The sequence below is a fragment of the Equus przewalskii genome, chromosome 2, assembly GCF_037783145.1.
Source record: "Equus przewalskii isolate Varuska chromosome 2, EquPr2, whole genome shotgun sequence".
In the NCBI taxonomy this organism is placed as follows: domain Eukaryota; kingdom Metazoa; phylum Chordata; class Mammalia; order Perissodactyla; family Equidae; genus Equus; species Equus przewalskii.
The window spans coordinates 61,327,111-61,355,013 of record NC_091832.1 but is presented as its reverse complement, the minus strand read 5'-3'; the positions used below and the strand labels follow the sequence as shown (position 1 = coordinate 61,355,013).

At 34.3% G+C, this 27,903-nt stretch overlaps 1 protein-coding gene across 2 annotated transcripts in view; it reads right to left on the bottom strand.

Annotated features, from left to right (window-relative positions):
* GLRA3 (glycine receptor alpha 3) overlaps positions 1-27,903 on the bottom strand; it is a 184,555-nt gene that overhangs the window by 30,369 nt on the left and 126,283 nt on the right. For both annotated transcript variants that reach the window (XM_008536471.2, XM_008536472.2), the window contains exons 6-7: positions 14,450-14,587; positions 10,029-10,243 (exon numbers count right to left, since the gene is read on the bottom strand). In XM_008536471.2, coding sequence (XP_008534693.1) covers positions 10,029-10,243; positions 14,450-14,587 — 353 coding nt within the window. The remainder of the gene's footprint in view (positions 1-10,028; positions 10,244-14,449; positions 14,588-27,903) is intronic.

Here is a 27,903-nt window from a genome sequence, read left to right as displayed (position 1 = left end):
ATTTTGCATTTTGTAATGTTTATAGGCAAAAGGAATATTAGTCTCAAAATCATTTTGAGCTTCGTTTTAGACCTAAAGCTGGAGAGAGAATGGAATAAGAACAAAGGAAAAGAATAAACAATGTTTTAGAAACAGGTGTTGAAGTGGGATGAAGCTCATACTGAAACAGTGAAAGGAATTCTCTGGAGGACTGTTTTCTTGGGGCACTAGCAGTGAATCACACAGCACGGGATTCTGTGAGCTCTGACAGTGGTCATCCTAGAGAGCAAGTCACAGCAGCAGAGTCCACTGATGTCACATTCATACTGATTATCATCCCCATAACTCTTAGTAAATGAATGATGCTTTGAACACAATGTTTCTTTTTCATATAAAGGTTTTTATTGTAAGAGATGAAATTTAACAGAGAATCGTGATAGCAGAGCTGCATTATTTCAAAAGGAATGAACTTGACCCATTCCTCCCATCACTAGATAGGAAACGTGCAATCAGAAAGGCTAAGGGATTTTGAAAGGTCATCCATTACCTCTGACTTCACCTTCAGTTATGGGAGTTTTACCATCGTCTCTTCTACAGGACATGACTGTTATGCGAAACACTTATATGAAACTGTAAAATGTAGACGTCATTGGAAATACTTCTTAGGTGCACGCTGTTGGCTACCAGCATTTCTTAGTATATTAGCTTTTTGGACTTGCTCAGTTAAAGTTGAATTATGGTTGTGACTTCCTCTCCTCTGCAGTTTTATACTGGAGATTTTGCATTTCTACAACATCATCTTTTTTGTAACCATATACCTTCCTATACCCTTTTTTCCTAACGTCTAAGACCTTCATTTATAACTTCAAACAGGAATTATGAAGACAGATAAAGCCTGAAAGGTGTTTTTCAACACTGACTTTAGGACCAAATTCTTTATTCCACTGGTGAAAGGGGAGGTTTATGTCTGTTTTTGTCAGTCAAGAGGGTTATGGAATGATTCTACAACATATGTGAATGCGGTAAAGGGAGTTTAAGATACTATTTAGATAGAATTGTCTCAAAGTTGCATACACATCTTTAGTTTTTAAATTCAGTTTGATGCCAAAGCCATTGTATTATGTCATTTCAAAAAAATTTTACACTTGGGGATTTGATCATATGCTTTTTCCTAATTGTGCCATCAGACTTAAGAATTTATGCAGTGGCTGTCTCTATGTCAACTAGAAAGGACATGTTTGATAATTGTTAATTTTCAGCTTAATAAGATCTAGTAAGTCTAGTAAATGTACGTTTTAAGATCAAATGTAGAACCAGAGATATTTATCAATTTCTATTGTTCTTATTATAGGGCCTACCTATGTTTAGGTATTTTCTATTTACAGATATTAGATAAATGACTAATAAAATTGGATGACATTCACATGCATTACATCTTGTGATTTTTAATAAAAAGGGTATGAATAAATAATTGTTTTCTTTTTGTGCCTTTTTTTCTCTCTTTTCCCTAAGAGAATGTAATATGGAACCAAATTATTTGTATGTTCAATGAAATTTTTTAAGACTAAATTAAATATATTTCTCATGTCACATATTGTACTATAAAGTTAAATTTGCTTGTTAAATATATTGTCACATTAATAAAGTAAAAATGAACCCACTTGCATTATATTTGTACTGAACTTTATTAAAGTAATTCGAGTTAACTGTATCTTGAATAGACACTAAAATCTTCTATTTAAATGGTGAGGACCAAAACATTACTGATAGTAATAATTATTAATTGCTATATTAATAGAAAAACCTGATTATTATATAATCCTCTTTCCCTCATTTACATTACTGCTAACATTTACAACTTATTATCTTTTAAAACTTCAAGCTGTGTTTTAAAGAAGAATGAAAACATATTTTTTGAGAAGAATGAGAATTAATTAGATGAGAACATGACAATGAATGCAAATCCTTCATTTTTCTTTCTATTCCTTGTGTTTTTAGTGTAATGCCACATAGATCTTTGTGTGCCCACATAATCATGGTATCTAAATAAAAACATACAGTTCAATTTTTATTTCTAATAGTTGTAACCACTTCTACAGTTGGTGTCTTTATGAAGAATAAAAACTTGATAAGAAAGCTATCTTTGTTATATTTTCTAAGAACCACTATTTTTATTATACTATACGGTATATATATATATATATATATATATATATATATATATATATACACTATATTTAAATACTTTTTCATTAGTTTGGTGATTCTCAGAGGAAAAATATGGTTCTGCCTAAGTAGAGTAATTCAATTGAGTTTTTACATTCTCTTTAGGCAGAGGTAAAAAAAATGACATACTCTTGTTTTTCAAGTTAAGACTATGTACTAAGTAAATGTTTAAAAGCTCACATTGTCTTTAAATATGAGCATACTATTTACTCAATAGATACATATTATGTAGTGATTTAGGCTCTGAGGACAGAAATACATAAAAGACAATTTGTCCTCCCAGAAAGCTACTTCTGGTGGGTTTCACAGACAAATAAATGAGGGAAAAAATGAGAGGAAATTGTTTAGGATAAACAGCTTTTAGTGCAGGATTTGCAATTTTCATAGGCTATAGGCTTCCGAGCTATTGTGAAATATTTCATTGATTATCCACCTTTGACATTTCAAATATTTCTTACTTTTTAATGATTAGTAGCTCTGTTCTAAATGAGATGGCCATAGTGGTGGGGGCAGAGTGAGAGAAATCCACATAGAATCTTCCAAGGATTTCTCCTTCTTTCCTCTCTTTATCCTTTCTTCCCCTCCTGTTTTCTTTAATATGTACTAATATGGCAGAGACCAGTCTAAGAAAGAAGACAGAAAGTTTTAGCAAATCCTTGTCTCTGAAGTAGATAAGATTATTTGTTGACAATCCCTTTTTTCCTCCTTTTTCTCCAAGGCTTTCCTGTGGGTGGAGTATACTCCCTACCCATCCTTGACTTTGGGTTTGGCTAGGAGACTAGTATGACCTATGCAATGAGAACAGAAGTGACTGTGTGCCAGTTCTGGGCAAAAACTTTGCATGTTTCTGCTCGCCTTCTTGCTTTCCTGCACTACCCATGGAAAGAGCATGCTACCGGTAGCTGTAGTCACAAAGTGGGGAGACACAGGCAACAGACCTGGACCGACTCTGCAGCCTAGATCCAAGCCCAACCTACATCAGCCAATCTCTGGTAAGCCCAGAAGAAGCAGAGGCAACTCAAAGGCCTCTGAGTAAGAACAAATGTGGTAAACCACTGAGATTCAGGGATTGTTATACAGAATAATTGCAACCCAACTGCATTCAAACAGTCCTTACAGCCCCATGAATCTCCCGATATATTGTGTTAAGAGCTAGGGTTTTAATGAATTTGGAATCCAGAGAGGTTCCCTCACTTCTGCCAAGTTTATTTCTGGCTGGGTGAATGTGTGTGTGTGTGCGCATGCATGTCTGTTTAACATGCTAAGTGCAAAGGTCTCTGATGTGATAATAGTTTTGAAGCTCATTTTTTAAAAGGTAAACCAGTGTGTACATGGTGATGCTTGTGTACGTCTGCAGGTGATACAAAACAGAAAACATGCACCAAAGCTTGTCCTTATGAAACAGAACTAAAAAAAAAGGAGGGGAGTAGGTCTCTAACAGGGAATGATTAATCTTTAGAAGTGGAAAAGAAAGGGCAAGGTGTATGTAATATTGCTGTATATCCAATGTATTCCCAGAGTTCCCTAATGTGGATTCTTTCTAGAACCTGTAGTTTCCAAATTAAAATTTCATTTTGTCCCTTCTACTGATTTTCTCTATTCCTACCCATTCCAGACTTAATAAAAAATATAATTCCCTTGGTGCCAAGATCTTAATTAGGTATTAATGCAAATCAAATATATACTCAAAAATAATTGGACGACTATTATTATCCTCTCTTTTACCCCTGTTAAAACCTAATTCTCCCAAGAAGGATTGCTTTTCCACCTGTAAAAAAAAAAATCACAAAATGTGATCTCAAAGAGTTTGGGAGAAAAGATTTAGGGTGAGTGGGTCTTGCCCTTAACTAAACTGTCTAACCTAGTCTGTGTATAGGGGAGAGATGGTCCTGGAGGAGGAAAAGACAGAGGAGGCTTTGAATACTTATGTCTTTTTCCAGTAGGAAGAGGAGAGGCGGCCACAAATACATCTTCTTTTGCCTTCTTTTCGGTCTTTCTGTTATTCTTAGAAAACTCATCTCTGGTCTGCTTCCCTATCCATCTATAGTTTACTCTCTGAAGTCTGAGGCTTAGGTGTCCCTGGTCAGAACTTTGGAAGTTCTGACTTTTTCACAGTTCCACATGGTTGTCTTATAAACATCTCAAAGTTAACTCACTCAACCACAGATCAGTTATCTCTCTCAAACTCCCCCGTGAGTAACTGTCACCACTACTTGCCCAGTTTCTCACTCTAATGCCACCCTTGACTCCTGCCTTTCCTGTAATCCTCAACGTCCAGTTCGTAAGCAAATCCTGTCTATTTCACCTCCAAACACATTATTCCCCAAAACATCTACCTCTTTCTTAATCCATCTGCTACTTTCCACCTCTGCTACTACCAAGCCAGCCAGACCATCATCTGCGCTGGACAATAGTTTCCCTGGTAGGTTCTCTGCTTCCACTTGTATCTCTTCTATCTGATCTTCACATGGAAGTAAGAGTGATCACTCCTCTTATTAAAATCCTTCCAAAATCCACCCAAAATAAAACTAATCCTTAGCAAAGTCTATAAAACTCTCCATGATATGGCTCCATGATCACTGCCATTTTTTCTCACTCATTCTCCTCCAAGCACACAGTGTTAGGAAGTGTTCCTAAAGTTATACAACTTTGAAAAATTGCTGGCAATAGAATGTGTTGTCACCCTCTTCTGGCCTCCTGATGCAGGCACTGCAGAAATGTCAAATATCTCCAAGTTCCAAGAAATAATCGCCTGACTCTTTCTGCTTTGAGCTCTGACATGCTTGATTTATCAAGACACTGTAGAGGCAAATGCAACAGAAAATATCAGAGAGGAATTTCAGCTCACTTCTCAAGGTGCTAGTTAAGGGATATTCTTTGAGACTTTTTACCCTGAGTCTTAATTGCTGATTTCCAAGCTCCTTTTTATCCTACAAAAGATGTCCTTGGACAGAGTCTGGACAAAACACTCTGCAATTATCATAAATTAATGATTTATTGTTTCTCCCTCCTATGTCTGATAATCTTATTGCTCTCCTGAATTTTTGCTTTCATACTTCTTAGATTTTACCAACAGGAGAATGGTGAATGTTTCAGTGCCAAGACTTTCAAGCATCTCAGGGTTCTTTTGTGAGGATGAGAATAGCAGATCTTAAGGTGCATGGTTTCAGGCGTCTGTTCCTAAATGCAAGTGTGAGCCCTTGCTGCTTCTTTCTAGCCCCCCAAAATCACAGAATTAGAATTGCATTTTTCAAGAGATTTTCTACTCTTTTGAATGATCTCATCCAATAGGTTAATTCTTATTGTTTATCCTACGACTTCAGCATTTGCCTTCCTGAATTCTACTGTGCATAATGGAATATGCTCAACTTCCCATTGCTTTACTATCACAAAGCCTAAGATGATACAGTCACCTTGTCTTAAGATATCACTTTGCTGGGATTGGCCCAGTGGTCTAGTGGTTAAGTTTGCGTACTCTGCTTCAATGGCCCAGGGTTCACAGTTTCGGATCCTGGCCCTGGACCTAGCGCTGCTCGTCAAGTCACTCTGTGGCAGCATCCCACATGAAATAGAAGAAGATTGGCACAGATGTTAGCTGATGGCCAATCTTCCTTACAAAAAAAAAGAGAAAAAGATCCCACTTTACTAATCAATTCCTTTTTGCGGGTCAGAATCAAATCTATCACATCTCCAGTGGTCATTGTCTCTACAATCTGAGAGATGCAGAGGTTTTGTATACATTTACGTGTATAATTGAACTCATGACTGAAAATTCATTTCTTCCTTGAAATCATGGTGAAATTAATGCCTTTTAAAAAATCTTTCCTATTTCCTGAAAAAAAGTATGAAGTCATCCCAGACCTTTCTTTCCTTTTAAAAAATAACTTATGTCCCTATTCTCATTTTTAATTTATTGCTTTCTTTTTTCTGCTTCCTACATTCAGATCTCCACGTTCTCCCAATTCTGCCTTAATCGCTGCATCTAAATGCCTTTGTGCTGTGCCTCACAGAAGCTGTGGCATCCTGAAATGGAGCATTTTGAACTCTTCTTTCTGGTTGACAGCTTAGAGAGTGAATGAGATTTCACTTCTGTTTAGCTCATGAGGAAAATCAATGAACAAATATCTTCTCCCATTCAGTACGTTGCCTTTTTGTTTTGTTGATGATTTTCTTTGTTATGTAGAAGGTTTTTAGTTTAATCTAGTCCCATTTGTTCATTTTTGCTTTTGTTCTCCTTGCCTGAGGAGACACATCCAAAAAATATTGCTAAGACCAATGTCAAAGAATTTACTGCCTATGTTTTCTTCTAGAGGTTTTATTGTTTCAAGTCTCACATTTAAGTCTTTAATTCATTTTTTAGTTCATTTTTGTATATGTTGTAAGAACGTGATCTACTTTCATTTTTTTCTGTGCAGCTGTCCAATTTTCCCAACACTATTTATTGAAGAGACTGTCTTTTCCCCATTGTATATTCTTGCCTCCTTTGTTATAGATTAAGTCACCATATTTGTGTGGGTTTATTTCTGGGCTCTCTATTCTGTTCCATTGATCTATCTGTCTGTTTTTGTGTCAATGCCATACTGTTTTGAATACTATAGCTTTGTCATATAGTTTGGAATCAGGGAGTGTGATACCTCCAGCATCATTCTTCTTTCTCAAGATTGCTTTGGCTGTTCAGAGTCTTTTGTGTTTCCATAAAAATTTTAAGATTATTTGTTTTAGTTCTGTGAAAATTGCATTGAATCTGTAGATTACTTTGAGTGGTATGGACATTTTAACAATATGAATTCTTCTAATCCATGAGCACAGTATATCTTTCCATTTATTTGTGTCATCTTCAATTTCTTTCACCAGTGTCTTATAGCTTTCAGAGTACAGGTCTTTCACCTCCTTGGTTAAGTTAATTCCTAGGTATTTTATTCTTTGTGATGCAGTTGTAAACGGGATTGGTTTCTTAATTTCTCTTTCTGACAGTTTGTTATTAGTGTATACAAATGTAACAGATTTATGTATATTAATTTCATATCCCTGAAACTTTACTGAATTCATTTATTAGTTCCAATATTTTTTTGATGAAGTCTTCATGGTTTTCTGTATATAGTATCATGTCATCTGCATATAGTGATAGTTTCACTTTTTCTTTTCCAATTTGGATGCCTTTTATTTTTCTTGTCTGATTGATGTGGCTAGGTCTTCAAATACTATGTTGAGTAAAAGTGGCAAGAGTGGGCATCTTTGTCTCTTTCTTGATCTTAGAGGAAAAGTTTTCAGCTTTTCACCATTGAGTACGATGTTAACTGTGGGTTTGTCATATATGGGCTTTATTATGTTGAGGTACATTTCTTTTATACCCACTTTGTCAAGAGTTTTTATCATAAATGGATATTGAATTTTCTCAGACACTTTTCTGCATATATTGAGATGATCATTGTCCTTTTTTTAATGTGGTGCATCACACTGATTGATTTGCAGATGTTGAACTATCCTTGCATCCCTGGAATAAATCTCACTTGATCATGGTGTACAATCCTTTTAATGTATTGGTGGAGAAGATATTTGTAAGTGCTATATTTGATAAGGGGTTAGTATCCAAAATATATAAAGAATTCATACAACTCATTATCAAAACCACAAACAATCCAATTAAAAAGTGGCAGAGGACATGAATAGACATTTTTCCAAAGAAGGCATACGAATTGCCAACAGACATATGAAAAGATGTTTAATATCACTAATAATCAGGGAAATGCAAATCAAAACCAGAATGATATGGAAGCAACCTAAGCGTCCATTGATAGATGAATGAATAAAGATGTGGTATATATATATATATAAAGGAATATTCGTCACCTATAGAACAATGAAGTCTTGCCATTTGAGACAATGTGGATGGACCTAGAGAGTATTACACTATGAGAAATAAATCTGACAAAGACAAATACCATATAATTTCACTTATATGTGGAATCTAAGAAAACAGGACAAGTGAGCAAAGAAAACAAAAGAGAAATTCACAAATACAGAGAACAAACTGGTGGTTGCTAGAAGGGAGGGGGTGGTGGGATGGGCGAAATAGGTGAAGGAGATTAAGAGATACAAACTTCTAGTCATAAAACAAAAACTTACAAGGATGCAATGTACAGTATATGCAATACAGTCAATCATACTGTGATAACTTTGTATGGTGGCAGATGGTAACTAGATATATTGTGGTGATAATTTCATAACATATTAAAATATTGAATCACTTTGTTGTACACCTGAAACTAATATAATGCTGTATGTTAATAAAAAAATTTAAATTAAAAAAACAAGGAATATAAACATTTTGTACCCCCTTGTTTGTTTAATAAATAACTGAATGCTCAATGGAAAAAAATCAATAAGTAACTGACAATTTCCTTTACAAATTGACTATGGGAACTCAACTGTTACTCAGAGCTCTTGAGACATCTGTACAGGTATAAATAAGCATTTAGACTTATTAGTTTAACCTTATAAGCAGATTTATTATTTTTACTTGCACAATATTTTATAAAACACTAGTTGATATGGCTCATTTTGAAAATACAATTAAATGTTAATAAAAGTAAACCTTATTTTGAAAGACAACCATTAAATCTTAGCAAGACAGAGTAAGCACTGTTAAATACCAAGTTCTTCCTATATTAAGTAACATTTTTAATAATAAAATGTCCTGTCATCAACTTTTAATTTAGACATTTTAATCTAATAAATTGAATTACAGAATGAAGTTCATAGTAAAAGTTAAGGGAACCATGACAGCAGATTTATAATTTACTTGGCATGGCAGGTACATAGCATCAAATGTACAAGAAAAGTTAATTCAATTTTATTACATTGAAGAATATCATTGTAATGAAAATAATAGTGAAGCTTGTTGGAAGCTAGACAGGATTATTTAATTTAGATAGCAGAAATTTCTTTCTTAGAAGTCATTTAGGAGAAGAAAATAATTTTCTTTAAGTCTTGTGAAGAAAAATATTGAGTTTTTACAAACCTCTTAGAGGGAACAGTTTTAGTTTAATTCTGACAGCTCAGCATGGACTAAAATCATGGTGTGAGATGTCTCCTTTTTATTGACCTATGGCTAATTAAAAGTTAGAGGAAAACAAACAAATAATAAATACTATATTTGGCCCAGGGTGCAGAACCGTGGGCACTCTCATGCAATATTTCTGGGAGTATAATTGCTATAAATCTCTTTGGAGAGAAATGGGCAATATATATCAGTAGTATGTACAGCTATCAGTGCAGCAATTCCAGGTCTAAGAATTTATACTGAGAAAATAATGCAAAATATATGTACCGCTATATATATCTGTGCATGTATGTGTATATACACATGCATATATTCATGTACATAACGTTCATTACATAAATATTCACTAATGTGTTAGTCCTAATAGTAAGTAAATTATTATGGCACATCCATACAATGGAATTTTGAGATGCCATTTAAAGTTACCATATAGATTCAATGTACATACATGTTTGATATATTCCTAAATGTTTAAAAATCTATAAATAAAAAATTCTGTAGTATATTATTGATGTTTAAATAATTGAGGGTCATAACACAAACTGCAAATAAAAGACATTATTTGTTTGTAGAGTTATTTTCCTTCATCTATTTCTAAGTTTTACAAGTTTTCTGCCTTGATCATATATTACTTCAAAAATCAGTAATGAATAATAAATACTATTGGAAAAATCTGGCAAAAATTGGGAATGATAATTATTATATATATATAAATAAATAGTTGTGCAAATATGTGTACATATACATTTAGTGCACTTACCTTTGGCAAGGAAGCTCGTGATCCTGAACTCTGTGTGGTCATGGTCAGCACAGTCGTTATTCCCAAAGCTACTCTGGCTGGAGCAGCATCCATATTGATCCAGAATGAAACCCAGGACAGAATAACGATCAGGAGGCTAGGAATGTACATCTGGATCAGATAGTATCCCATTTGTCGCTCAAGATGGAATCGCACTTCTATACATGTAAACTTTCCTAATTGATCGCAAAATAAATGCAGTAATTGGTAAAAACAGGTCTTTGTTATGGCATCAAATGTCACAATTTTGTTTTCATAATAATTTTGTCCTAAAATTTTCAATTACAACTAAATGAGATCCTAAATCATGTATGCAAATTGGTTTCTAAAAAATATTTTTTCATATTTTCCTGCTAGGATCTAGAAGCACGGTAATATAAGACTGCACTGTTTCAGAAAACAGTGTGTAATCTTATTACTTCACATTTGGTTAACACTTCATACTTGTTGAAGTACTTAAAAGCCTATTATTTCACTTTATTCTTGTCTGCTTGCATGAATGTCTCCTCTTGCCACTTCTATTAAAACTTATACTGAGAGATTCTAGCCAGGAGAATTAGGCAAACAATTAAATAAAAGTCGTTTAGAATTGAAAAGGAAGTAGCGAAACTCTCTCTATAAGCAGAAGACATTACCTTGTATATAGAAAACCCTTAAGAATTCACTAAAAATCTACTTAAATTGATGAGTTCAGCAAGGTTACAGGTACACTGTTGGTATACAAAAATCAATTGTGTTTCTATACACAAACAATAAATAATACAAAAGTTAAATTGAGAAAACAATTCCATTTGCAATAAACCAAGTAGAATAAAATATTTAGAAATAAATTTAATAAAAGAAGCGCAAGACTTTTACACTAAAAAATACAAAACAGTTAATAAAATTAAAGAAGATAGAAATAAATGAAAAGTCACTTCATAGTCATTAATCAGAAGACTTAATATGGTTATGATTGCAATCCTTCCCATATTGATCTACAGATTCATTGCAATCTCTATCAAAATTCCAACTGGCTTTTATGTAGAAATTGACAAGTTGATCCTAAAATTAGCATGGAAATGCCAGGGACCTAGAATAGCCAAAATAGTCTTGGGGGGAAAAAAACAAATTTAGTGAACACACACTTCCAAGTTTTAAGACTTGCTACAAATCTACACCAATCACAAAGTGTAGTACTGTCATAAGTATAGATATACGGATCAATGGAATAGAACTGAAAACCGGGAAATGATCATTTATGGGCAATTGATTTTCAACAAAGGGCTAAGACTATTCAACAGGGTCAGAATGGTCTCTTCAACAAATGGTTTGGGGAGAACTTTGTTTTCACGTGCAAAAGAATGAATTTCTATCCCTATCTTATACTATACTCAAAATGGATCACAGATCTAAATGTAAGGGCTAAAACTATATAATTCTTAGGAGAAAACATAGGAGTAAATCTTTGTAACCTTGGATTAGGCAATGATTTCTTAAATACAATACCAAAATCACAAGCAATAAAAGAAAAAAATGATAAATTTGACTTCCTCAAAATTAAAAGCTTTGCTTGTCAAATGATACAGTTAGAAAAACGAAAATACAACCCATCAACTGAGAGAAAGTACATGCAAGTCAATAACAAAAAGACAACCCAGTTAGAAAATAGGCAAATGAACTGAATAAACATCTTTTTCCAAAAAAGATACCCAAATGTCAATAAGCACATGAAAAGATGCTCATCATTAGTTGTTAGGGAAATGCAAATCAAAACCATAATGAGATACCACTTCATATCCACTGGAATGGCTATAATAACAAAGACAGCTAGGATGTGGAGACACTAGAATCCTCATTCATTGCTTGAGGGATTGTAAAATGTGCAATCACTTTGAAAAACAGTTTGGCAGTTCTTTAAAATGTTAAACATAGATTTACCATATGATCCAGCTTTCTACTACTAAAGATACACCCAAGAGATATGACATAAATCCACACAAAAACTCATGTATGAGTGTTCATAGCAGGCTTATTCATATCCAAAAGTTGGAAATATCCCAAATGTCTATCAACTGGTGAATGAATAAACAACATATGGTATATCCATATAAATAACTATTCAGCAATTAAAAGAAATGAAGTATTGAAACATGCTGCCACAGAGATGAACCCCAAAAACATTATGCTAAGTGAAAGAAGCCAGTCACAAAGAACATGCGTGATTCCATTGACATGAAACATCCAGAGAATACAAATCTCTACAGACATAAAGTTGATTACTGGCTGCCTAAGGCTGTTGATTGGGGATGACTGCTAATGAATATAGGGTTTATATTTTCGGGTGACAACGTCCCAAAATTAGATTATAATGATGGTTGCATAACTCTGTAAACATACTAAAAAACATTGAACTGTATTGAACTGTAGTAAGTAAATTATATTTTTAATTGTTAAAAAGCATTATTCAATGATAAGATGAATAAACTCTGAGAATCTGATGAGTAACACAGTGACCACAGTTGACAACACTGCATTATATAACTGAAATTTGTTAAGAGAGTAGAACTTAAATATTCTCACACACACATAAAAAGGTAAATATGTGAGGTGACGGATGTGTTAACCTAATGTGGGGAATCCTTTCACGACGTACGTATATCAAATCATCGTGTTAGACACTTTAATTATCTTACAATTTTGTCAGTTATACCTCAATAAAGCTGGGAAGAAAAAAAGCGTTCTTGCTGATATAGACCTAAAGGAAAATTGTCCTGTTTAGGGAAATCTGCTCCTCCCGCCACAGGGAGCAGGCTGTAATAGCCTCACAGGTACAGACAAGTTTTCCATGTTCAAGGTGACTCTTTATTATTTTACTCAATAAATATTTATTGAGCACCTATGCACTTCAGCAGACCCCAGAAATATAGAAATAAAAAGAATAGATCTTTAGCTTTACAAATTTATGGTAATGAGGGAAACAGATAATACATAAGATATATTTAAATTAAAGATACAATTTCAGACAGTGAAAGCAGGAAGTGGAGGGGGGGATTTGGGTGTTTAACATACGCCTGTTATGGAGAGTCATTTGAGGAGTTGGTATTTGCGCAGTGCCGAAGGCTGTGAGAGTATTAAGTTTGGGACAGTTTGGGCAAAGAGGCTCATGGACGGAAGGAAAAGCAAGTGCAAAGGCCTTGATGCAGGAATGTGTGTCATATATGAGAAAGCAAGCCACTGGCGCCAGCTTACAGTATAAGTGAGAGAGAGATACAGGAGGGTTTTGGAGAGATGTGCAAAGGACACCACCAAGGTTGTGGTACTTTGTTACAGCAGCCCTAGGAAACTAATTCACTAGCCTAAACCAACTTTACAGTCTTTTTAGCATTTCTCTAAAAGTTGCTTGTCGTTGCAACTACCCCTAGAGAGTTGAGCAAGAACACTGATATTGACCTGCTCACCCTTTATCTTTGTGTTGAGATGTTAACTTTGAACTCCCTACTAGATTAGATACCACCCTCACTCTTGAGATAAGAAAGTGGCAGTTACTTTTTCACCAGATGTTGTGAATTGACTAAGGAGGCAAAAGAGATTAGAGATCTCGTATAGTATAATGAAAGTTCAGATAATAGTTCTGGAAAAAGCTGGGCCCAAGAGTCATCATAGTAAGTGTAAAGAAATGATAAGAGCAGCAGCTGATGTTAGTGGGTGGCCATGCACTAACCACATTGGAGCGATTTCTCAACTGTGGTCAGTTTAACGGAATTTGTAAGAATAGGTTTGGCAGTTAAAATAGATATTACAGGAATAGCCCGTGCCAAATGAAGAGAAGTGAATAGGTATCAGGCATGTGCAAACATCACATTAAGTCTTTCAGTCCTTGGCGTTGATAACAATATCTGATAACTATTCTCAAAGGCAAAAGACTACTGTGTAAGTGTGAGTAGTAGGTGCTTAAATAACAATACCTTGAAATGCATGAAATAGTGGCCAAAAAATAAATTTAGGCAAATGAAGCCCTAAAAACACAAAAGCAATTTTATTAGCAAATACAATGTTTACTGACCAAGAAGGATCAAAAGTGCATATTATTGCTCACACAGAAACGAAAGGAACTTTTTTGAAATGTGATTACTATGCAACTATGGGCTCTTTTTGAAAAAAAATTATTCAAATATAATTGAACACCAAGCATTTCTTTAGTCCCATGCAAATCAATTACATAACAATATGCAATGAGTCAAAGCATCCGTAGTTTCAAATGAATCCATGTTCTGCTCTATGACCATCAAAAACATTTATCTATAAATAGTTAAAATAATTAACCTAGCATCATAATTAAGAAACATCTGAATATCATAAAACCACAAGTCATAGTGTGATGAAGAATACTCAACCCCTACCTGTGTTGTAATGTTTAGTGCAGTATCGTAAATCTTTCTCTTCTTTCAACAGAAACTGGGGCAAAGTGAGTCCTTCTGCCACTTGTACAGGTGCCTCATCTTGCCATTCAAAAATTAGGTCATTCATTGTGTACCCAACTAGGCAAAACATAACAAATATATTTACAGCATGAAAGGGCATTCAAAGAAATGAAATAATTTTTAAAAACCACTCGTATAGTTCACATAGAAAAGGAAGACCAAACAATGTTATCTTAATTCTATTGATTGAGCTATGCATTGCACTATTTCATCTCACAAACGTCTATTGAAGTCTATTCCTATGTCATATTTATCAAATAATATAAGAAAATGTAGCAGGCTAATAATAAGTATAACACAACATGTAGAACCCTTAAAGGACAAGCATATGCATCCTTTCTTTGGGATAGGCAGCTACTGGATTAATTCAACAAATTCAACTCCATTAGATTTCCCCTCACTGTCTCTCAAATTTTTCAGGACTCTCTCAACAAAAACTGAAATTATCACTGGTTAGATAATGATCTAAACTAGAACATCCGTGAGGGGAAAGTATCAGAGCTGATGGATTTCTTGATTTAATCATTAACTGTTCTGTTTATAGTATGTGCTTCTTTGTTCCAAGTCCAAAAATGGATAAAATCATATTTTAGGTAGAAATGTCTGCTATTCAGGGAAAATCAGAGTGCAAAGAAAATCCACGTGGAATAGCTTCTGGAGGAGAAAACTCTTGCACATACAATCAGTGAATTCAGGATGGAATAAACTAGTGTATTTTGTAATAAGTCAGCATCTTTTAGTAAATTAAAATTCCATATTTCTATAGGAAAGGTATCTAAGAAAAGCAGAATTTAATCTTTTCTTCCCTCTGAGTGAAAGCTGTTGAAACGCACACTTGAACTCTGCTGTAGAGAGGGAGTCAAAAGCGAGTGGAACCAGTAGGGGAAGACTGTTGTTACAATGCACAACTATCACAGAGGTAGAAAGACGGAGGAAGTACGGTCTGGCATCTGAACTAAGTCAAGTGCACTGACCACTAAGTGAAGTGGTCAGATAAAAGAAGCTCTAGAAGCTCTAGGTCCATGAAGCAGCAAACAAGGGAAACTGTCCCAAATTCTCCAGCTGTTTACATTTTGGGGAAGAAGCTGTATGAGTGATTAGAAACAGCTGGTGAGGAGCAGGTTAGGCTGAACAGAGCCATGGATAGGGAAGGGAACTAGCAGTCACCCTTCCCCTTCCCACAATACCTGGAAAACAACCTCTCTGAAATAGCTGACTCTAGTCTAAGTGTGATAGTGACTAAAGCCAAAGGCACAACCGCACCCACCTGACCCTAGGGCATACCTAGCAACACTCATGCCACAGGCAATAGCGTGGTAGTAGCAAGAGCATCAGTGATTACAGAATCTCCTTAGACTGTCTGGGATTCTTCTGTCAAAGTTTTTGCAGCAGTACCCCATCAGTGGGATTGCTCATTATGGAGAAGCACTATTTGGTAAAAGTTGTAAAGTCATCCAGACTGAAGGGGGAACATCTGAATTATGGTTCCAGAACAGATATGGGAACCTACAAGGCTATCCTCTGGACTATTGGACTTAGCACAGCAAGGACTTATGCTTGACTTGCTTATGGTGAAATATATTTCATTGAACCATGAAATTAATGATTCATTTGCTGATAATAGAAGGCTTTCGCTTTTATTTCTAAGTCCTTTGGTATATCCATTACAAATACTATTTTACCTAGAGAGAAAATAAATGTACATTTCTTGAGGATCAAAAGATAGTGAAATAGGTACCAATTCTTATTTGCTTCCAGGTGACACATGTACCCCAGTCTTCCATACTTGTAATCACTAAAGACAAAATATGTGAAATTTTGTCCCAATTTAGACAGATAAATGGAGAAATGAACCAAAACCTCATTTTGTCTTTACATTCTAAATTTTTCTTAGGATCTTCTGTGAAAAGAAACTAGCTCTCTCAAATTCCCTCAGAGACAAACTTTAGTAGTCTCTAATGCAATCTGTAGGCAGCATATTTAGCTTGCTCTCAATCATCTACACTTACTGATTTAGTGTGGGCATTTCATAATCGAGCTATGTTAATTTGTTATGGTCCATAAAATATTTAAGTTTGAAATCAGAAGGAAAATAGTGAGATGGCATGTTTAGGAGACAATTCTTTTATTCTGAGTAACTTACTGGATGTTCAAGGAAAATAACTAAATGATGATTTTGCCTCAATAAAACTTCAAACATAACAACAAAATCTGTCCTCTTCTACACAGTTCTAAGTGTTTTAGCATCCTTATGCTTTTTGTTGGCAGACCTTTATACAAGTCTGAGAATGTTAAGAAGAACAGACTGGCTGATGAGATCAAGGTTGTGAGTTGAATTGCCTTATACCATAATTAGCTTCACAAAACAAATATTTCATTCAGGAAACAAAGACATTAACCCTAACTTCAGCCAGCAATCTCATATGGTAGTTGCAATGGAACATGTAAACAAATGGCTCAATGCAACCAAACACTCTTTTCTTCAACAAGTGTATATTGAGCACTGATTGTGTGTAAGTCATCCTTCTGGGCTTCAGGGAATGTGAGGTGTTATTCCTGGGTAGAAAATAAGTGGCATGGGAAAAGTATAAAGTGCTATGTGCATTCAGAAGAGGGATCTATGATATCCACCTAGGCCTCATTTGAGTTGGACCTTAAAAAAAGGCAGGACTTGCATATAAGAAATGTGAGAGAAGGTAAGGTATTCAGGCAAAGAAAATCGTATAATTAGTGGAAAGAAACCACAAACTCCTAAGGTTTATAATAGGAATAGCAATAACTTCATTTGTCTAGAGATAGTTTGCATGAAGGATCAGACAGAATGAAAAGATAAATTAATGAAAGATTGTGTAAAGCTTAAATTCCAGCTTGAAAAATTAGATTTTTTAAATTCCCTGTGGGCAATGGTAAGCAATTGGAATCTTTTGAGTAGAGGAATGATGTGACAAAAATTGTGTTTTAGAAACATTACTCTATAGGATCCTTTCATGAGATTCATAAGGTCTACACTGCTTTCATAATCATAAGACATTATTTGCCTTTTTCACTGTGTTGAGATTTCCCAGATGGTGAAACAAAATGATGGGTAAAACTTTTAGTGCTTTAGTATAGTTAAAGGCAGTGGCACCAAACTGTGCTGGTGGTTATTGTTTTCTCTACAGCCATAACTCAAAGTAAAAACAATGCCACTTTTATTTAAGAAAATCCTTGATCCTTGATGAAGCAGTAACAGTTATAATTTTATTAAGTTTTGACCCTTACATAAATTTCCTTTTAACATTCTGTGCGCTAAAATGGGGAATACATATAAAGCACTTCAGCTGCATCCCGTAATATTATGATTCTTTTAAGGAAAAGCACTGGTGTGATTGATTTGCAAATTAAACCAGCTGGTTTTTCTTGAAACACTATACCATTTTTACTTGAAAAACAAAAATGACTGGCAAACTGTGATTACTATGATTAGGTATATGGCAGACTGTTTTCTTTAAAATGAAGTGAATGAACCTATCATGTCAAGGGAAACAACTGACAGTATTTGTTGTCAATGATAGATTTTGAGCTAACAAATCAACATTACAATTTTGGAAAAATTGTTTTCCCAATACTTAAAGATTTTTTGATTAGCTCAATGGTGATATTAACAAATGTGACCTTTCAATATTGTGCAATGACACACGTCAATGTTTGGAAGATCTGAATAACTCATTATGCTAATATTTTCCAAATGACCAAAGCATGATGTTAAAATCATGTAAAGGTAAAAGATCCATTCAAAGTACAAATTAGACAAATGGATTTTAATTTATAAGAGTTTGAAGAATTTGTTGATATGGTTTCTAATTTCACATTGCAACTATACTTGAAGGAACTACCACCTTCATAAACTAAAGGGGATTTTTTTGCATATTACAGAATTTCTTTCTTTTTTAAGACTCAATATTATTCCATTGTATGTTCATACCACATTTTATTTATCCATTCTTCTGTCAATGTTGTTTCCACATCTTGGCTATTGTAAACAGTACTACAATGAACAGAGAAGTGCTAATATTTCTTCGAGATTCTGATTGCAATTCTTTTGAATAAATATCCAGAAGTGGGTAACAACCTGGATGAAACTTGAGGACATTATACTAAGTGAAATAAACCAAAGAAAGACAAATACTGTGTGATTTCAATATATGAGGGATCTAAAATAGTCAAATTCATAGAATCAAACAATGGAATAGTGGTTGCCAGGGACTTGGAGAAGCACTAATCACTAGGCACAAAGTTTTAGTCAAACAAGATGAATAAGCTCTAGAGATCTGCTGTACGACACTGTACTTAGAGTCACCAATAATGTATTGTATACTTACATTTGTTAAGAGTGTAGATCTCATGCTAAGTGTTCTTGCCACAATAAAATAAATTAATTTTTTTAAAAAAAGGTTTATTTGCTTTCTTGAAAAGGCAAAGAAAAGGAGCTCTCATTCTTTTGCAATGGTCCATCAGGAATGTCAGTCAGAGGTAATATTCCAGTAGATCATTTTGTCAAAATAGGAAATTAGTTAAATATGTCTTTAAGGGGAAATAAGTAAACTTTCAAAGTTTCAAGTCTAAGACACTGACAGGTAGCTATGCCACAGGTTTTGCTGATATGTCATGTCATTATAGTAGCCTTCTCTGACCATCTTAAAAAATACTTTCCCTCCAATCAGCCTACAGTGGGCCCTTCCTGTTTATTTTTTTCTGTAGAACTTATCTTTATCTGACATGCTATATATTCATCAAGTTTTTATTTTGTTTATTTTCTACCTAGCCTCCTAGAACCTAAACTTCATAATATTTTCCAGTACCTAAAATATGTGGCATATAGCAGGTGCTTGAATATTTAAATTAGAAATAGAGAAGGGGAAACGAGGAAGATGCGTATGTGTGTGTGTGTGTGTGTGTTTGTTTTTGTATCTGATGAGCTTATTTTGGCACTGGGTTTAAGATTCTAGCAGGAGATGCAGGTGTTGATGCTAACAAGTCTGAACATTGACTCATATTTTGAAAATTGATGAAACCATGGACCTATACACTGAAAGTGAGATCAGGATTGAAGATAAAGGTTTGAGAGTCACCCATCTACAGATGATATTAAAATTATTGAATATCTGAGATTATCAAGAGAGATAATATATAGAGGAAAACAAAAGTTTTAGGAAGAATCTTAGAGAATACCTTGGAAAGAGAAAGGTGAAAGCAGAAAAGTAACAAACAAAACAGGGAATCCAAGAAGGCACCTTTCAGTTAAGTGTAAGAATGTTCTAAAAGAATTGTGTGACTGCGGAATTGGTAAGGTACTAAGTTTTCCTCAAGTAGAAGCTGGGAAATCATTTGTCAGGAATGTTACAAGAGACAGTCATTGTATCAGTTAAAACAGATGAGCTCCAAAGCCTTTGCCAGCTCTCTGATTTTATGATATAATCTAATATAGTCTTACAAATTTATCTCATTAAAATGCACTATAAAAAATAAGAAACATTTGGTACTGTTATAGAAAGAGAAAGACTAGTCAAAGAAATCAAAGATGAAGTTTAGAAAAAGGTCTAAATACATAGAAGCATTAAAAAAATTACACTAATTGCATGTAGAACTGTAAGGGTAGGAGAACATCAAATGGACCACAGCAGTGTGAACTTCTGTCAGGCTGGAAAATAAGATCTAGAGGTAATCTTGAGAGACGCAGAAAAGGCTTCTGGAGCCTGAACTTCTTGAGTGGTGTCTCTGGGGCTAATCCAGAGTGGGCGTTGTCAAAATGCTAGCAATGTTCAGCATTTGGTAGTGACATTGATATCCATAAGGAAAAGGAGCAGCATAACAGTAACAGCCTGATAGACTTTAGTTCAAGACCCCCATAGATCCAGACGTTCTTTTTTAAGACCATAAGGGAGAGGATGTCCTGAAGAATTTATGATATTGGACTTCTCATTGGCCTTGGTAAATGGGGAGCTTGAAATGAATTTATTTAGAATAAAAAAGATATACAATTTCTTGCATGCAAACATATTAGAAAAATATACTCCTGATATATATTTAAATAATCCTAATTTGAAGCAAAAATATGGGTTAAATAGATATGCAATTAATATGCTGTAGAAGTTTGTAACATTTGAAAGGAGAAAAAAACCTGTAATTTTTCCTTGGGATCTTTTCTGGCCCTCTGGAAAAAAGCATGCAAATTTACAATTTATCATTTCACCCTCATGTTATTAGATAATAAAGTTGTTCTTTTTGTTTTAACTCTACTTAAGCATAAGAAAACGGGGTCTTGTCTATAAGATGTCAGGAGATATAAATTTACAATCATTTAAAAAATTCTTATATGTCATTGGGGAATTGCAAATTAAAACAAGATAGCAATATATGCCTATTAGAATGGCCAAAATCCAGAACACTGACAACACCAAATACCAATAAGACTTAGAGCAACAAGAACTCTCATTCATTGCTGGTGGGAATGCAAAAATGATACAGCCACTTTGGAAGATAGTTTGGTGGTTTCTTGCAAAACTAAACATACTCTCACCATATGATCTAACAATCACACTGCTTGGTATGCACACAAATGAGTTGAAAACATGTCAACACAAAAGCATGCACACAAATATTTATAGCAGCTTTATTCACAATTGCCAAAACTTGGAAGCAACCCAGATGGCCTTCAGTAGGTAAATGGATAAACTGTAGTATATCCAGACAATGGAATATTACTCAGCAGTAAAAAGAAACGATCAAGCTGTGAAAAGACATGGAGGAATCTTAAATGCATATTACTACGTGAAAGAAGCCAATCTGAAAATGCTACATACTGTATGATACAACTATATGACATTCTGGAAAAAGCAAAATTATGCAGGAAGTAAAAATATCAATCATTGCCAGGGATTTAGGAGGAAGGGAGAAATGAATAGGCAAAGCACAAAGGATATTTAGGGCAATGAAACTATTCTGTATGATACTACTATGGAATATATGTTATTATTTATTTGTCAAAACTCGGAGAATGTACACTACCAAGAGTGAACTCTAATGTAGGTTCACAGATTATAATAAATGTACCACTCTGGTATGGAGTGTTGATACTAGGAAAGGCTGTGCATTTTTGTGGGGGCTGGGAGATGTATGGGAAATCTGTACTTTTTTGCTCAATTTTGCTGTGAAACTAAAACTACTCTAAAAAATTAAGTCTTAAAAAATATCTTCAATAAAAACATTCAAATACAACAAACAAGAAAAAATCTTATTACTGAAATGTTTCCCTAGAATTAATTAAACTAATTTGTTAATTTAATGAACAATTACTGACTGTCTACTCTTTATAAGTACCTATGTAAGGTGCTGGAACTACAAAATGACTTGGCTTAAGTCAAATATAGTGTAGCTGACCATAAAACAGATTAACAGATTGTGAAGAGTCTTACAGAGAAATAAGCAGAGAACACAGAAAAGGGGCCCTAAACTAAGCTGCAGGATGGGAGCAGAAGGAGAATCAATAAAGTCTTCCAGAGGAATGAGCAAAGGGATGAGTAACAATTATTTAGGTGTAGCAGGGTTAAAACAAATATTTACTATATCCAGACGTGAAAAATAAAGGGGCAATTGTTTATATAACTGTTTGTACCTTAATATCACACCTCCATTCCATCTGATTGGGGCGTATTGGAGAGAGAATAATTCAAATTGACCAATGAAAGATACACAATCTCTTTCTGGGAGCTTAGAGTCTTAGGAGAAAATGTTCAATCTTTTAGGATTTCTTTTCCTCCCTTTCTGCTAGTCAAGAAGCCACTTGGTTATAAGAAGGCTAATCATACATCTTCATTTGCCAGGAGAACCCTAGATTACTTCTTTTTTCCTCATGTCCACTCTGACTTAGCACTTGTTCTAGATTTTTCATTTTTAAGTTAGATACTATTATTAATCATTGTTTTAAATACATTATTATTGGTTTTACCAATTTTACTTCTAGATTCTACTTTTTTTACTTCTAGATTCTCCCATGGGTATAATAGAATATTAGACTATTTTAATATTAGGCTAAATCTGTAAAACAGCTGAGGTCAGCAATGGACCATCTATCTTTACCAGATCCTTTCAGTAACAAAGAAACTTTCAATAGCGGCTAACTGAAGTGTCAGTCAGTGTCGAAGAGTCATGGAAAATTATAAGTTAATTGTAACTGAAAACTGAGCAATGCTGCTGTGGACTGTGTAGACAATAATCTGAATGCTTTGAAACCTGCAAACATTTATTCATTTTATTTGGCAACACATATATTTTGTAATAAATCCCAGCAGCGATAGGCTAAAATAAATGAAAGTTCAATATCAATTGAAAAATTAAGCACCAAATTTCCATTTCACAAGAAAGTTGATGATGAGTGTGCAACTTGAACACAGTGTTGTTTATATTTAACGTCTATAAAAGGTGTCACAGGCATAGCACCATCCACATAAAAGCCACAAGACACAAATGAGCTGAAAACACATCAGCATCTATTTCAAATGTTACAGCCCTTTTAAGAATACTGCCCCAAGATGATCATTTGATACGTGCATTTGCAGGGGGCTCATTTAAATATCGCTCTATGAAAATGAGTTTTTATTAGACCAAATGATTGTTTTTCTAAATTAATTTCACTCTGAATTTCAAGTTTTCTTCGAAAAGTGCGTAACAGGAAATTTGCAAGCAATTAAACGATAAGTTTTCAGTTTCATTTCCTGCTTTGAAGAGAAAGTTGGTTAAATTAATTTTAAACGAGCTTAATTTTTAAATTCAACTCTGTAATCAAAGTAAAGCTTTTGGAATTACATTTGAAGATGGCCTATTTGTCATTGTAAATTCCATTTTAAAATTTCTCTTAAATTCGTTTAAAAAGTTGAACATGGAACATAAATGTCACTTTGTGATGGATCCAAATAAAACATTTGTTGAAACTCATCATTGTGGTAAATTGAGAAATCTATGGAGCTACAATACTCTTGGAATTACTTATGATGAATTTATAATTTATGTTACATCCATAAATTCTGTTACATTCTGTCAATTGAAGAAAGCTGTAGTTGTCAACATTTAGAACTTTTTTATATGAACACAGAGTTACTGAACTACAATTTTTTGTGTGTGATAAAGCTGATATTGAATTAAAATTATATTCCATTATGGCACAACATACTTCCTCTATTTACTGCTTGTCATCAGTAAATTTTTAAACATTTGAAAAAATACTTTGTAGATCAATTTATATGTTCTGCAATGATATGGAACCTTAGGTAAATAGGTTCTCTAAATTTTAGTTGTATTTGTTTGAAATCAGTTGGAAATATTTAATCAAATTACTTTATGAATGGAGCACTAAACCGTTAGATTCTGAAGCTTTTTAGCAAGTAGGAATATAAACACAAAGTTGCTAAACAGGAACACACTGAGAGCAATCCATACAATAGAAAGAGAAAAATGATGTCATCTCAAATAATGTACCATATTTATTTATTTTTAATTTGATAACTGTGCTTTGGACTATTTTAGCTTATGGAGAGGTTATATTGGTGGACTGCTTGTTTTTAGTTGGATAATTTATATTGAAATGGAATAGAATCCAGAAGGCATATTTTCCAGCATCTAAATTAGGTGAAAAATTTAAAAGATTCCTAAATAGAAGCAACAGATTTGACTGAGTTTTGTCCTATAAACATATTTGTTGATTAAATGGACAAAGACAATATCTGTAAAAATATATGGGCTGCTGAAATATTTACTTATTTCAATTCATAAAAAGGAAAATCAAGTTCTGAAATTACCAAGTATTTTAGTTATCTTAACTATATAAAGACTATTTTCTCAATAAAAATGTTATAGTGTTTACAGCAGGGTCAACCGACAGTGTCAACAATTTCAAATTTAGTAGCCAAATTCCAACTTTATAGATGATTGAAGATGTTTTTGTTTTTGAGGAAGATTAGCCCTGAGCTATCACCTGCAGCCAATCTTCCTCTTTTTGCTGAAGAAGATTGGCCCTGAACTAACATCTGTGACCATCTTCCTCTATTTTATATGTGGGACACCTGCCATAGCATGGCTTAATAAGCAGTACATAGGTCTATGCCCAGGATCCCAACCAGTGAAACCTGGGCCGCCAAAGTGGAACACGTGAACTTAATCACTATGCCACTGGGCCAGCCTCCAGATTTTTTTTATTGAGGTCATGATAGTTTATAACATTGTGAAATTTCAGTTGTACGTTATTACAATGAATGTGCCCCTTCACCCCTTGTGCCCACCTCCCAATCCCCTTCCCCTCCCATAACCACAAAACTGTCTCTTTGTGGGTTAATCTTCCACACATGAATGAAATCATACAGTGTTTGTCTTTCTCTGTCTGGCTTATTTCACTTAACATAATATCCTCAAGGCGCATCCATGTTGTTGCAAATGGGACAATTTTATCTTTTTTTATGCTTCTAGTATTCCACTGTATGTATATACATACACCAAATCTTCTTTATCCAATCATCAGTTGATGGGCACTTGGGTTGCTTCCATGTCTCGGCTATAGCGAATAATACTACAATGACCATAGGGGTACATAAGTGTCTTTGAATTGTTGATTTCAACCTCTTTGAATAAATACCCAGTAGTGAGGTAGCTGGATCATATGATATTTCTATTTTTAATTTTTTGAGAAATCTCCATACTGTTTTCCATAGCAGCTGCACCAGTTTGCACTCCCACTAGCAGTGTATGAGGATTCCCTTTGCTCTACGTCCTCTCCAACATTTCTTATTTTTTGTCTTGGTGATAATAGCCATTTTAAGAGATGTAAGGTGATATCTTATTGTAGTTTTGATTTGCATTTCCCTGGAGGTTAGTGATGTTGAACATCTTTTCATATGCCTGTTGGCTATCTGAATATCTTTTGTGGAAAAATGTCTGTTCATATCCTCTGCTCATTTTTCAATTGAGTTGTTTGTTTTTTTGTGGTTCAGTTGTATGAGTTCTTTATATATTTTGGAGATTAACCCCATGTCAGATACATGAGTTGCAAATATTTTCTCCCAGGTGGTAGGTTGTCTTTTTGTTTCGTTCCTGGTTTTGTATTGCAGAAGCTCTTTAGTCTGATGAAGTCCCATTTGTTTATTTTTCTTTTGTTTCTCTTGTTTGAGTAGACACATATTCAAAAAGATCCTTCTAAGACTGATGTCAAAGAGTGTCATGCCTATATTTTCTTCTAGGAGTTTTATGGTTTCAGGTCTTACCTTCTAGTCTTTGCTCCATTTTGAGTTTATTTTTGTGTATGGTGAAAGGTAATGGTCTAATTTCATTCTTTTGCATGTGCCTGTCCAGTTTTCCCAACACCATTTATTGAAAAGATTTTCCTTTCTCCATTGTATGTTCTTAGCTCCTTTGTCAAAGATTAGGTGTCCATAGATGTGTGGTTTTATTTCTGGGCTTTCAATTCTCTTCCACTGATTTGTCTGTCTGTTTTTGTACCTGCACACTGCTGCTTGGTTGCTATAACTTTGGAGTATATTTTGAAGTCAGGGATTGTGATGCCTCCAGCTTTGTTCTTTTTTCTCAGGATCGCTTTAGCTATTCAGGGTCCTTTGTTACCCCATATGAATTTTAGGATTCTTTGTTCTATTTCCATGAAGAATGTCATTCTGATTCTGATTGCATTCAATCTGTAGATTGCTTTAGGTAGTATGGACATTTTAACTATATTTATTCTTCAAATCCATGTGCATGGAATATCTTTCCATTTATTTATCTCATCATATGTTTATTTCAGTAACGTCTTATAGCTTTCATTGTATAGGTCTTTCACCTCCTTGTTTACATTTATTCCTAGGTATTTTATTCTTTCAGACTACCAATTCAGTTTGGTAGTTCTCTATGATTGTTTTCTCAGTTTTCTCTTTATTTATCATTTGTGTCTCTGTTCTGATTAGTTGTTTTGTGGTTACCATGTGGTTTGTATAAAAAATCTTGTAGATGAGATAGTCCATTTTCTGATAGCCTCTTATTTCCTTAGACTAAGATGATTCCATCTCTCTTTTCTTCCCCTTTTAAGTTATTATTGTTACAAGTTATTCCATCTTGTCTGTGAGTTTGTGGTTAAAATGGAAGATTATCTTTATTTTTGATGTTTTCCTTCCCATTATCTTTAATGTTATAATTGTTTGCTAATATGTTCTGATAGAGAGCTGCAATTTTCTGATTTTCTAACTATTTACCTCTTGCTCAAGACTTTGTAAACCTTTTCTTTTTTTTCAGGTATGAGGACCCTCTTGAGTATTTCTTATATGGGGGTCTTGTGGCAATGAATTCCCTTAGCTTAAAGTTCTGTCTTTCAGAATTCTGAGTGTATCATTCTATTCTCTCCTAGCCTGTAAGGTTTCTGATGAGAAATCTGCTGAAACCCTGATAGGCATTCCTTTGTAAGTTATTTTCTTCTGCCTTGCTGCCCTTAATATTTTTTCTTTATCATTGACTTTTGCCAGCTTTATTACTATATTCCTTGGAGAGGATCTTTTTACATTGTTATAATTAGGAGTTTTATTAGTTTCTTTCAGTTGCATTCTAGCTCCTTCCCCAGGTTTTGGAAGTTCTCAGCTATTATTTCTTTGAAAAAGCTTTCTGCTCCATTCTCCTCTTCTCACTCTTGGATACCTATAACCCTTATGTTACATTCTCTAATTGAGTTGGATATTTCTCAGAGAATTTCTTCATTTCTTTTTAGTCTTAGTTCTCTCTCCTCTTCCATCTGAAGTATGTCTGTATTTCTATCCTCCAAACCACTAATTCTCTCCTTCATAATATCAGTTCTGTTATTTAGGGAGTCCAGATTTTTCTTTATCTCATCCATTGTGTTTTTCATGTCCAACATTTCTGATTGTTTTTTCATTATAGTTTCAATCTCTTTTGTGAAGAATTCCCTCTGTTCATTAATTTTGTTCCTGATTTCATTGAACTATCTATCTGTATTTTCTTGAAACTCATTGAGTTTTTATGATAGCTGTTTTGAATTCTCTGTCATTTAGATTATAAATTTCTGTGCCTTCAGGATTGATTTCTGAGTGCTTGTCATTTTCCTTCTGGTCTGGAGTATTAATATATTTCTTCATACTGTTTTATGGCATGGATTTGTGCTTCCACATGTGCTAGTATCTGACTGCAGCTTTCACCTGCCACTAATGGAGGAAGTCAAGAGCTATGATTCTTATGTGATTCTGAACCTACCATGATCCCCAGCTCACTCACTCACAATTTCTGCTTTTCTAACCTATGCATGGGCACCCTGGCTGACTGGCTGAGCCAGAGCACTGGGCAGGGGGAGGGGC